At 39.1% G+C, this 11,987-nt stretch overlaps 1 protein-coding gene across 2 annotated transcripts; it reads left to right on the top strand.

Annotated features, from left to right (window-relative positions):
• Nucleotides 1–6,340: 6,340 nt before the first annotated feature.
• LOC113281270 lies at nt 6,341–10,347 on the top strand. 2 transcript variants are annotated; one of them, XM_026529973.1, is made up of 3 exons: nt 6,341–6,719; nt 8,737–8,815; nt 9,614–9,885. In XM_026529973.1, exons 1-3 carry the CDS (start codon nt 6,409–6,411, stop codon nt 9,626–9,628), a joined length of 405 nt encoding a protein of 134 aa, XP_026385758.1. In that variant the 5' UTR covers nt 6,341–6,408; the 3' UTR covers nt 9,629–9,885. The 2 variants fall into 2 exon arrangements, with proteins under 2 accessions (XP_026385758.1, XP_026385756.1); XM_026529971.1 differs by lacking the exon at nt 8,737–8,815 and having other exon boundaries at nt 6,348–6,719; nt 9,614–10,347.
• Nucleotides 10,348–11,987: the final 1,640 nt, after the last annotated feature.

An 11,987-nucleotide genomic window follows, 5' to 3' on the forward strand; every position in this document is an offset into this window, starting at 1 on the left:
ATATAACAAATAATTTGTATTTATAAGTTCATAGACCAATTTTTATGCATATGTGTGAGTTATTTAAAGAAAAAATAAACTTAATATGATGATATTAATAATATATACAACATTAGTTATCCAAGAGGACGTCGTATGGTGGCTTAGATGCTTGGTTAGTGAGTTTGAGATCTCTCTCACCTTCACCTTCAAATCTCTTCAGTCGTTTTTGTTTCATAAAAATTACAACACGTCTAATATTCGGTCGTGTATGCTCGGAAGGCAGTAAAGCCCAAAAAGTGGAGTCTTTGAAAAGTAAAAGCTAAAGAATTTATGGCGAATTAAGCGGACGTATCATTCGGAATACGTAAAATTCGTGAACGGTTCGCGAATAATCCGGGAATGCCACATAATACGCGACTTGGGTTCGGAGTTGCAAACGTACGCGAATAAGACGGTAAAATTCGTGATACGGAAAAATTCGTGAATGATTCGCGAACTTACTAACTAGGATCTGGACAGTCCATTTATGCGTGAGAAATGAAACCTTACACTCAACCCATGTTTGGTTAGCTTCGACGCGGAAAAGACACTGCCAATTTTTTGCATTTTTCCAAGGAAGCAGTTGAGTTCTTTTCGACGCGGAGTTGGTAGGTGGTCAGGCATTTGCATTCGACGGGTGTTCATCTGTTACGGTCATTCAAGTGGCGTATAATGATTACGCGTTACAGAGTTGCAGGCCAAGTCAGAGTCCCGCCGTAATGGTGCAATGCGAAGCCATAATAGCGCAACGCAGGCCATAATAGCTGTATGTTGTATAGACTGTCGAGCACTAAGATAGTGGAACCCCGCAGGGCCAATGAAGTGCAAGGGTGGCACTACATTGTAAATGCATTTGGCTAAGTAATGAAGCTATTGGCCGACACAATGAAGCTTCATTAAGCAGAAGGCAAGACAAAGCCAAAGTTGCGAGATGCAACATGCAACATGCGAGTTGGCATGTTGGCATGCGGCATGTTGGCATGTCCGTGGAATTGAGTTGGCCCAAACTCAAGGACGACGGAAGCATGTAGAATAGACTAAGGATTGGTCTATGCATGAGTTCCAGGCAGGGCCAAAGCTTGGACAAGTGCAAACAAGTTGGTAATGCAAGAGTTGCATTGTTGTTGTCAAGCTAATTGGCGAAGTGAAGCATATATGACGCATGAGTAACTAGAGTGAGCTTAAGGAGATGGCCTCGATGTATGAAGCATACGGATTGTCCGTGCATGAGTTTGGAATAATAAACATGCAGGGCCAAGAGAGATGAACGTTGGTGCAAGACAGAGTCCAGTATGGCACAACGAGTGCGCAATACGGCTCAAGTAACGGTTATAAGTTGGTTATTGGCTTCACAAGCGTGCCAAAGGTGCGAGACAAGTTGGAAGGGTTATGAAATGAGTTCATAACCTTAGTAGAGTGTCCCTAACCGTTCAAAACAAGTGTGGCATCAGTTGGCATGACAACACAAAAGGTGGCAATTGGAAGTGGCGGTTATGGAAACTACTTGGACACTTGGATGTCCAAGGCTTGTGCAGCGGTTGCACAGAAGTTTTGGCATGATCCTAGTTAGTATAAATAGATTAGGAATCAATAATGTTGGTGTTGTTCGTTTGGGAGAAGAACCACTAATGTAGAGAGTGTTTTAGGCATTCACCAAGAGGGTGAATGGCCTGTTTTTGGTCCATGTAATGGACGAGTTTTGTAATCTTCCTTTAGTGCAATAAAATGGGTTTGTTGCAGTATTCTTTGTGTTCATTATGTTGCTGATGTTGTGTGAGAATTGATTAAGTACATGGCAGAACCTCTTATGCTTATGGGGGCATGAAGAGTTAGAGAGAAAGAAGAAAAGACTTCCGTTGTGCAATGCCTTATGAGCGAAGGCAGATGCGTACTTTGATGCAAGTATGCAACGCTGAGTGATTGTGGGTGAAGATGATTCACTGAACCACAATCATTGTCAGTCATGTCCCATGAAAATTTTAGGCGATTAAATGGGCATGTGACAGCCGGTATTAGAGTTGTGTTAGGGGACACAGTTTGCTGATTTTTCTCTCTTTTACTCAAGTTGGTGTCATTTGTTTGTCAAATTCAGTGAAGAATTGTTTGGGTTTCACTAGTATGGAGACTATAAGAAGTTGGTCTTGTGTGGAAAGATCGAATGGAATGAACTTGAAGCTTGAAGTAGCAGCAGGCCATGAAAGTTTATGACAAAGGTGTCAAAATTCCATCCCAAAGTGTTAGACGAACATGCAAGAATCATTGAAAACCGGTTTTCAAGTGATGGCATGATAAAACTATGGAGTATGCTGACTTTATGATGCAAGTCAGGTGTTTAAAGTCCATGTTTCTCACAAGTATGCAAAGATTACGCATTTGGAATGCATATCTTTGTGGTGTTATCAGTAGCGAGTACATTACAAGAAGTAATGGGAATTTTAGGGGAAATTTCTGAACTCAAAGAAGTTTATGGCCTTTGCAGTGGCAAAGTAGATGAAGAACATGTCTATGCGATAAATTGAAGGTGTTTTCATCGTAGCCAGTTGATGGAAGATTATAGTTATCTCTCTTGAATGTATGTACCTTGGTGGTAATGCAAAGTCTGGTTGCGAACCAGCATGTTTGTGGCAATGTGATGCCATGAAGGAAGAATTGGATGGCCAATTTTATCTAGCATAAATCTTAGGGAAAGGCTGAAGACAGAATCGGAAGTTAGGGGAAAACTGATACACCACGGTCTTGCGTTTGTAAAGAGTTCTTCGTTGATGCTAGATGTGCACAAGGAGTATGCTTGAGTGGGATCAATATGCTTGGACAAGGGTGTCCAAACACCTGCATTTGATCATAACCACAAGCGGATGTTCTTGTCGACTGCAAATCAACAATTGTTGCTACTGAAGTTGATTTTGGAGAAGGAGAAAGACAAGAGTTGCCAGATGTGCATGTGCAGTAAAAATGAGTTCTAAGTTTGAAGAAGAATGTGGCATTCTTGCTTCATGGAATGTAGGCAGTGGCGCCTCATTTGCAAGGATTATGGCCTTGTTAAAATTGTCCAAAGTGTTTATCCGCGGAAGTTATTAAGTGATATGACTTTGCTGAGCTCTATGGTGATGCTCAGAATCACCAAGTTAAGTCTGTTCCAGTTGTGCAAAGGTGCACAAGTTTGTGTCAAGATTTGGGTGCTAATTGGCATAACATATATGCAACAGTAGCATGCGCCAAATGGGATTTTGGCATGGCCAGAATGCATAATACGTGAAGAAGTGCAAGTTAGACAAATTGTAGATGCATGGAGAAAGAGGGACAAAGTAGTGGTGATGCATAAAGATGGCATGTGTCCATTATTGAAGAAATCTTCATGAAAACTAAATCAAAATGATAGCATCAGTCTAAAAGGAGTATTCAACTAATTGTCAATTATATTGTGCTTTGTTATGGGAGTTGCATAAGAACGTTGATAGTTGGGAGAGTGCATGTGGTAAAGTGAATTGCTACATTGGGGACAATAGGTGCTGTCTCGCTTCCTTTGTTGCTTAGAAGCGAATATGAAGTCAGTATTGCAAGGCTTGTTGGGTCTTACAAGTTGCAATCAGTTGGCGCGAGTATTTGCTCAAGTTTGAGTATACTTTCAGTTTGGGTCGAGTGGACCTTGGTGTTGGAATGAAGTCTGTCTATGTAAGGTAGTAGTGAATGAGGGTATTTGAAGTGAAAGATCTTGCCTCTTTCTTTCAAAGTAAAGCTAGTTCGCGTGGAAGATGCTACATAGCATATTAAGCCAAAATATGCAATAGAAGACGCTGAAAGTGAAAGAAGCAAATAGAGCTGGTGGCATAGTCGAGTTTGCTGTTGAGAGTTATGTGGAAGTGCAATATGACATCGATAGCATGGAGTAACGCAGCAAGAATGAAGATGTAAGTCCATCAAGTAAATGAGTTAAGAGTAACTCATTGTTTGGAAGAACATGATGTTGTTTTTCCGCCACATTAAAGCGTAGCAGTTTGAAAGAGCAAGTGATGCTTAAAGTGCTGATTTCAAAGGCGCGTGAAGAGGATGCCTGGTCTAAAAAGAGGGTCTGATGTCAAGGGTATCCTAAGTCATGACTATACCAAAGTCATGCATTTCAATCGCGATGTTGCGACAATGCAAGCAAATAAAAATAAGGTGCAAGTTCTTTGGCATACAAATGATGTAAATCCAAGAAGGTGAAGATTGCAACATGATTTGGAGGCCAAATCTAGTCAAAGTGTTGATGTTTGCAAGGTGCAACAAAGGCTATAGATTGTGGCGCATACTAAGAGTGGGGTGAAGTCATAAAGTGCATACCTTAAGGCATGGCATGATTTGGCGTAGGCGCATATGATTGAAGAATGAGGCCAAGTTTTGTATAAGTCCTGTTATGTTGCGTGGTGCAACTAAAGTCGTAGAATGAAGGCAAAAGACTATGGTAATGATCATTGTGATCAGTTGGGAAGAATCATTTCTTGTGTGTACTTAGGCGCAGATGATTCAAGTGAAATTCAAGCCTAATTCAGGGAATTGACAAGAGGAATTTCAAGTTTGCATTTGGGTGTTGATATATGATTTGAGATGGAGTTGAAAGCGGTCGCGACGCAACAACAAAGTTCAAGATCAGTAGGATCAATGGCAAGGAAGTAAAGCTAAGTGATGGCATAAAGTACTAGGCAAAGAAGTTTTGGCAAGGTTGAAGGTCAAGCAAACTTTGCTGATTTCTGAGAAGGGCTCAGAAGCGTACAAGGCCAGAGAACAAGTATAGAGTTTATACTTGGTTGCGTTCAACGAGGGCGTTGAACGGATTAGGTGGGAGAGGTTTGTTACGGTCATGCAAGTGGCATATAATGATTACGTGTTACAGAGTTGCAGGTGAAGTCAGAGTCTTTCCATAATGGTGCAATGCGAAGCCATAATAACGCAACGCATGCCATAATAGCGGTATGCTGTATAGACTGTCAAGCACTAAGATAGTAGAACCTCGCATGGCCAATGAAGTGCAAGGGTGGCACTACATTGTAAATGCATTTGGATAAGTAATGAAGTTATTGGCCGACACAATGAATCTTCATTAAGCAGAAGGAAAGACAAAGCCAAAATTGCAATATGCAACATGCAACATGCGAGTTGGCATGTTGGCATGCGGCATGTTGGCATGTCCGTGGAATTGAGTTGGCCCAAACTCAAGGAAGATGCAAGAATGTAGAATAGACTAAGGATTGGTCTATGCATGAGTTCCGGGCAGGGCCAAAGCTTGGACAAGTGCAAACAAGTTGGTAATGCAAGAGTTGCATTGATGTTGTCAAGCTAATTGGCGAAGTGAAGCATATATGACGCATGAGTAACTAGAGTGAGCTTAAGGAGATGGCCTCGATGTTTGAAGCATAAGGATTGTCCGTGCATGAGTTTGGAATAATAAACATGTAGGGCCAAGAGAGCTGAACGTTGGTGCATGACAGAATCCAGTATGGCACAGCGAGTGTGCGATACAGCTCAAGTGACGATTATAAGTTGGTTATTGGCTTCACAAATGTGCCAAAGGTGCGAGACAAGTTGGAAGAGTTATGAAATGAGTTCATAACCTTAGTAGAGTATCCCTAACCGTTCAAAACAAGTGTGGCATCAGTTGGCGTGACAACACAAAAGGTGGCAGTTGGAAGTGGCGGTTATGGAAACTACTTGGACACTTGGCTGTCCAAGGCTTGTGCAGCGGTTGGACAGAAGTTTTGGCCTGATCCTAGTTAGTATGAATAGCTTAGGAATCAATAATGTTGGTGTTGTTCGTTTGGGAGAAGAACCACTAATGTAGAGTGTTTTAGGCATTCACCAAGAGGGTGAATGACCTGTTTTGGTCCATGTAATGGACGAGTATTGTAATCTTCCTTTAGTGCAATAAAATGGGTTTGTTGCAGTATTCTTTGTGTTCATTATGTTGCTGATGTTGTGTGAGAATTGATTAAGTACATGGCAGAACCTCTTATGCTTATGGGGGCATGAAGAGTTAGAGAGAAAGAAGAAAAGACTTCCGTTGTGCAATGTCTTATGAGCGAAGGCAGATGCGTACTTTGATGCAAGTATGCAAGGCTGAGTGATTGTGGGTGAAGATGATTCACTGAACCACAATCATTGCCGGTCACGTCCCATGAAAATTTTAGGCAATTAAATGGGCATGTGACAGCATCCATCATCGCGGACGGCCCCATAGTCCTAAATATTCATAATGGGCTCCATTGGCCTCATTTAGTTACGATTCTTACGAACACTTTGGTAGTCAGCCCAACCCAATGCGACTGAAATTATTAGATTCAGAAAACAATACTTTATTGGGAACCATAAGAGACTTGCAAATTTGATTCCTTTGTAAAATTAATATACGAAGAAATGGGAAATCTCGGAAAATTAACAAAATTAGGTGTAGTGATTGGAATAATCGCGATATTGAGAAGTATAAGTAAACAGTATGGATGGGATAAAGAAGAAGCTATAATATTTTTCAAAGGTTTATCAAATGAATTAGGGTTTTGGGCAATACCACTTTATGTATTAACTCATACTATTACTCTTGCTCTTTGTTTACCTTATGCTGTTTTCTTTGAAGCTGGTGCTTCTCTTCTCTTTGGTTTCTTCCCTGCTGTGCTATGTGTGTTTTGTGCGAAGGTTCTTGGTGCTTCTCTCTCTTTCTGGATTGGCAGGTCAGTGCAATTCTCAATATTGTCTTTACTTTGTTATGTGTTTTTAGAATTGGTTTGGTGTATATCTGAAACTTAGATTTAATTCCTAGACATAACTTAGAAATGCATAACATGTAGTCTGAAACTATGCCAGGTGTAAGAGGGATGCTTTTTAAGGTTTATAGAGAGATAGATCTAGAGAGAGGACTTATGTGGTGATGATTAGAATTGTATTACGTTTTTATGTAAAATGGAAACAATGCATGGTGCAGTTGGCACAGTTGTGTCTACGTTGAAGGTCTATATACGGCTCTAAGGGATTGATATAGTCGATATCTGAGCGTAAGAGGAGGAGGTTGTTTTAGGTGTATAAGGAAATCTAGGAGAAGGACTTACCCGTTGATGACAATTTTTTATTTGTGTACATAAATAGAAACAATTCATGATGCAGCAGTGTTGTAGACAGCCTCTTTGTTTGAAGGTCTGTAGGTGGCGGTTGAAGGGGCATTCCATACTTTGTGTTTGAACCTCCTTTTTCAATACTCTGTGATGTGGTTAGCTTTACATTCCTTGTGTTAGATGCAGGAACGGCGAGGCGTAGGTATACCTGAAGTATGCTATCGTACTTAATCTGAGCAAAGTATTCAGTATCATTTTTTACAACCTTGAGTTTAAGTACACAGCATGAAACATTCAACTTTAGCTTTTGAGATAGACAGAATTCCGAATCTAAAATGTGCATGTAAACAGAAACAATGCCTGACCCAGTGCCTGATCTTTTATAGATGATGTGATGGTTTCTTAGAAGCTATTACAGAGCTTAGCAACAAAGAAAATAAAAATAAAAAACGAAGAAGCTATGTCATCGAATCTAACATATAATGTGATGGGAATGGGGTTTTCCTTCTTCTAAGAAAGATAGGCAAGATAGTTCAATAATCTTGCGGATAGTCACAAAGGGCTTAACATTGTGGAAGCTTAATGCAAATTTTTCTTCTCAATTTCATTTGAATTAGCGGATTGCATTTTGCTTCTGAATATCCTTTGGTGATTGTTGTTTTCTTTACCTTTAGTAGGCTGTTTTTGCTTGGGGCTTTATGCTCTTCTTAAGTTGTACTCGCTTTCAACCGGCTTGTGTGTTTTTTAATAAGATAATCTTTGCGGAGGAAATAAATTATATAACAACAAAATAGCATAATAAAACAGAGATAAGCAATAGAACACGAAACTGAAACAATAGAACACATATGAATCGAGGTTAGGTTAAACCCAACACTCTTATATAATCATTTGATAATATAAGTTGTAAGAGAATTAAAATTAACGTCTGTCTACTGACAGACTCAATAAAAGCTATTTATACTATAGAGAAATTTAGAAAAAACATTTTGAAAAAAAAAAAAAATCCTAAGAAAAGAAACCCAAAAGTAAGGACTGAAACACCCTCCTAAAAAGTAGAAAATTTAGCAAGACACTCCTAAATAGGAAACATCCCTAAAGAAGCACCAATGCTCCTGCGTTATAATGTCTTCAGATTGAGACGTTTGAACGGACATATGTTCAATACCAATTTTCTTTTCATATTCGGTGATTATGTTAGCTCTTCAATCCTTTGAATACAGGATATTCGTGAAGTCTGTTATTTTTTTTAACATGAGAGAAGGATTTTTAGTGTCCTTTTGTACGACTTTGAGTTTAAATAAACAACATGAAGTATTCTGCTTTTGCTTTTCTTTCCTTAAACGTAACTCAGAAAATGCTAGGTGTAGACAGAAATCTGTTAGTGTGTCTGATATGAGAGAAGCATTTTATTCTTCTTTTAACAACCTTGATCTTAAGTGAACTGCACGAGAAATTCAGCGTCGAATAACAAACTTGTTATGCACATTAGTCATATCTAAGTTTAACATCGAGGAACTTCTTGAAGTTTGCAAGGCTGTTCTAGGAGATCTGAATGTTGAAATGTGAAAAGTAGCTCAAACATCCAATCCTGAGGAAGATGAATTAATATTCTTGGTTTCGGTTTCTTGCTTTATAGGTTCAGGGTTCGTTTAACAATAAGTTGGGTTTTGGTGATTGGATTTGCCATCGTCGTGTTGCTGCCTGCTCTTTTGGGGGTATTGTTTCTTTTCTTTTTAAATATTGTGGCTTGGTTATCTTAGTGGTATGTCTAAGTTACATAGAGAGGTCTAGAAAGGGGGCTTATGCTGATGACTGAATATGAAATGTGTGTATGTAAATAGAAACAATGCACGACTTGGTTGACTGGGACGAGCTTTTGTAGATAGTGTCTTCTTTTGAAGGTCTATTAATGGCAGTCGAAAGGACCACCCATACTTTATGTTCGGAGTCAATTTTTTCCATATTCAGGGTATGAGTTTCATTCTATTAACATACAGGAAATGCCAAGGTGTAAATATTCCTGATTGTTGAAGGATGTTATGTATCTTAGGTAAGGATTCTCACTGTCATGAAATGACATGAAACATTCGATCTTGTTCGTTCATTCATATAAGACCCAGGAAAGGGTAGGTATATAATAAATAGACCAATTTTTTTGACTGTATCTGATCCAAGAGAAGGCTTTTTCTGTCCTTTTTACAACCTTGATTTAAGTGAATGTCATGAAAGTTTCAGCGCCAAATTTCATGATAACTTTATACTGGCTGCGGGAGTAGCAAACTACTTCAAATCATAGTGAAATAATATAATACTGGCTCCGGCAGGTTTGTGAAACTATAAGTTTGGTTTTGGTGCAAGTCAATATAGTCGATTTGCCATCGTCACGTCACAGCTCTTTATTGGGAAATCGTTTTCTCCTCTTTTAATCCACAAAACTAAGTTTATGCTTCAGTCATGTGTGTGGAATTTCTGCTTTTTGAGCAGTGGTTTATTCTCTAATGGGTCTGTTTCAGGTTTGTATTTCGTAGATCAAGCTCAGCAATGCAATGGGCCCATGCAAATAAGTATTTCCACATCCTCAGCAAAGGAGTTGAGAGAGACGGCTGGAAATTTGTTCTTCTTGCTCGCTTCTCACCGGTCCCTTCCTATGTCATCAACTATGCTTTAGCTGCAACAAACGTTGGGTTCCTTGTGGACTTTCTGCTACCTACAGTTGTTGGAGGTGTGCCAATGATTTTACAGAATACATCCATCGGCAGTCTTGCTGGTGCTGCTGTGGCGTCTGCCTCTGGTTCTAAGAAATCTCCTGTACTCTCTTACATTCTTCCACTTCTTGGGATTGTGTCAAGCGTTTTAATATCATTAAGGATCAGGAAGTACTCCTCGGAGATACATTAGCCGATTCATCTTCTTCTAGTAAGGATATTGTTAGCACTAAAAGTGAGGGGAGCCGATTCATCTTCATCAAGAAGTGTTCTTTTACATTGGTTCATCTTCTCTCAAGATTTGTACCGTAAAACTAAAAGTGAGGGATTAAGGAAAAGATGATACTTATAGCTTCACCATCTTATCAAATCTCTTTACGCTAAGTCCTATGGGCTAGATTGAGCTGCTAGATTAGAAAAAAGTGTTGCAGTTAAAAAAAAAGTGTTGTCTATTTGTAAACACTAGAAATTTTAAAATCTACCAGAATTTCAGTCACTTTAAAATCTACCAGAAATTTTATGTTGCTGGTGAGTTTTAATTCTGCCTCTGTGTCTATTTGTAATGATGTGTTCTCATCCTTCATGTTTTTTTGAAAATGTTAACTTAGTGTGGTGAGATTGCATATAGGCTGTGAAGCTTTTGTAGGGGCTCAGAGAGTTTCATGGGAGTGCCAAATTATTTTGTGGCATTCCTAGGGGACTGCACAATCGTCAGGTTGGCCAAATTTCTGTCTAGTCTAGAAACAGACTTGCACCGTTTTGTGGCATTCCTAGGGGACTGGCACAATCGTCAGGTTGGCCAAATTTCTGTCCAGTCTAGAAACAGACTTACACCTTGTTTGTTTTCTCCTGACTTGTCTGGGTTTGACTGAAATCACCCGACTAATTTGGATTTGGCTCAATATGTTTGTTTTTTGAGTTAAATCGGACTCAAAAAATATGAGCCAGTGGTCTTTCCCCATGAGTTGGGGGTCTTTTAAAACTTGATTTGAACGGGTTCGAGTCAGGGTTAGGTCTGACTTAGATCGTGAATCAAATATGACTCAAAAAAACAAAAAGAAAAAAAAACTCGGGGCGGGTCAGATCCAGATGTCGAGTCAGCAAAAGACAAACATGATGTTACTTTACATTACCTTGTGAAAAAGAAGAAGGTACGCAGTAGCCATTATTTCACGGCTCTCATCAATAAATATTGGCATTCCTATGTTCTGAATTAGCAAGAATTCAAGGAAAATATCATATGAGCAAACATACAAGGGGCAAACAAGGAATCAATAAACAGAACATATCAATAAACGAAACAGTTTGATCTGAAAATATAAATACCCTAATAGGGAAACAAGAACTAGTATGAGCAAGTCCGATGGGAAAACTCAGTTTTGGGCAGTCGGGAAAGAGTTTACCAAGGGAATTATAGCCGATTGTTGCAGATTAAGACGACCGTCTCAATTTCTTATGATAACGGTCACATTTTCAACAACAACAAAAACGGTCACATTTTCAACACCTCTAAATGCGATACTCGTTGAACTTCTCAACTCACACCAAAACTCACTCTTTCCTTAGATTTTTCTCCACTGAAACTTCTTCTAATTTTTATTCAACTTCTCTAAATTTTTCAATAGAAGGTCTCAATCTCAAGATATTAGGCTAAAAAGAAACAGAAAACCACCTCTGAATAAACTCAATCAACCTGTGCAGGAAACACAATCAAAATCTGATTAAGAGAACAATCCCAATCTACTTTCCGGTCGATAATTAGCCAAAGCTCCAGGTCATCTGTCAAGTTGAGCGAGACAACGATGCTCAAAAACCAAGAAGTGGTTGGTACGAAACTAGAAAAGTTTATGCAAAGCTACCTCATGTCGATAAATTTCCTTGAACTACTTTGTACCCTATTGATGCGAAGAAACAACAAACCAAATTGGTCTTTGTATTGGTGGAGTGCTGGTGGTATTACACACACGTTTCATTTTACAGACCTCGAAATAGGTATGTTTAACATTCTATAGTTTTAATGTCATCAATATGAAGATGTGTATGAAATTAACAATTTAGATGTTTTTACAGGAATAACACCATTAGATTTTTACCAAGATTTTTAGACTACGTAGAAAAATATTCCCCTATTGTAGTGTAGTATAATGCCGGTAAGTGGCATAAAAAACAAAACAAAGGAGAG

Source organism: Papaver somniferum, chromosome 5 (assembly GCF_003573695.1).
Source record: "Papaver somniferum cultivar HN1 chromosome 5, ASM357369v1, whole genome shotgun sequence".
NCBI classification, from domain to species: Eukaryota; Viridiplantae; Streptophyta; class Magnoliopsida; order Ranunculales; family Papaveraceae; genus Papaver; species Papaver somniferum.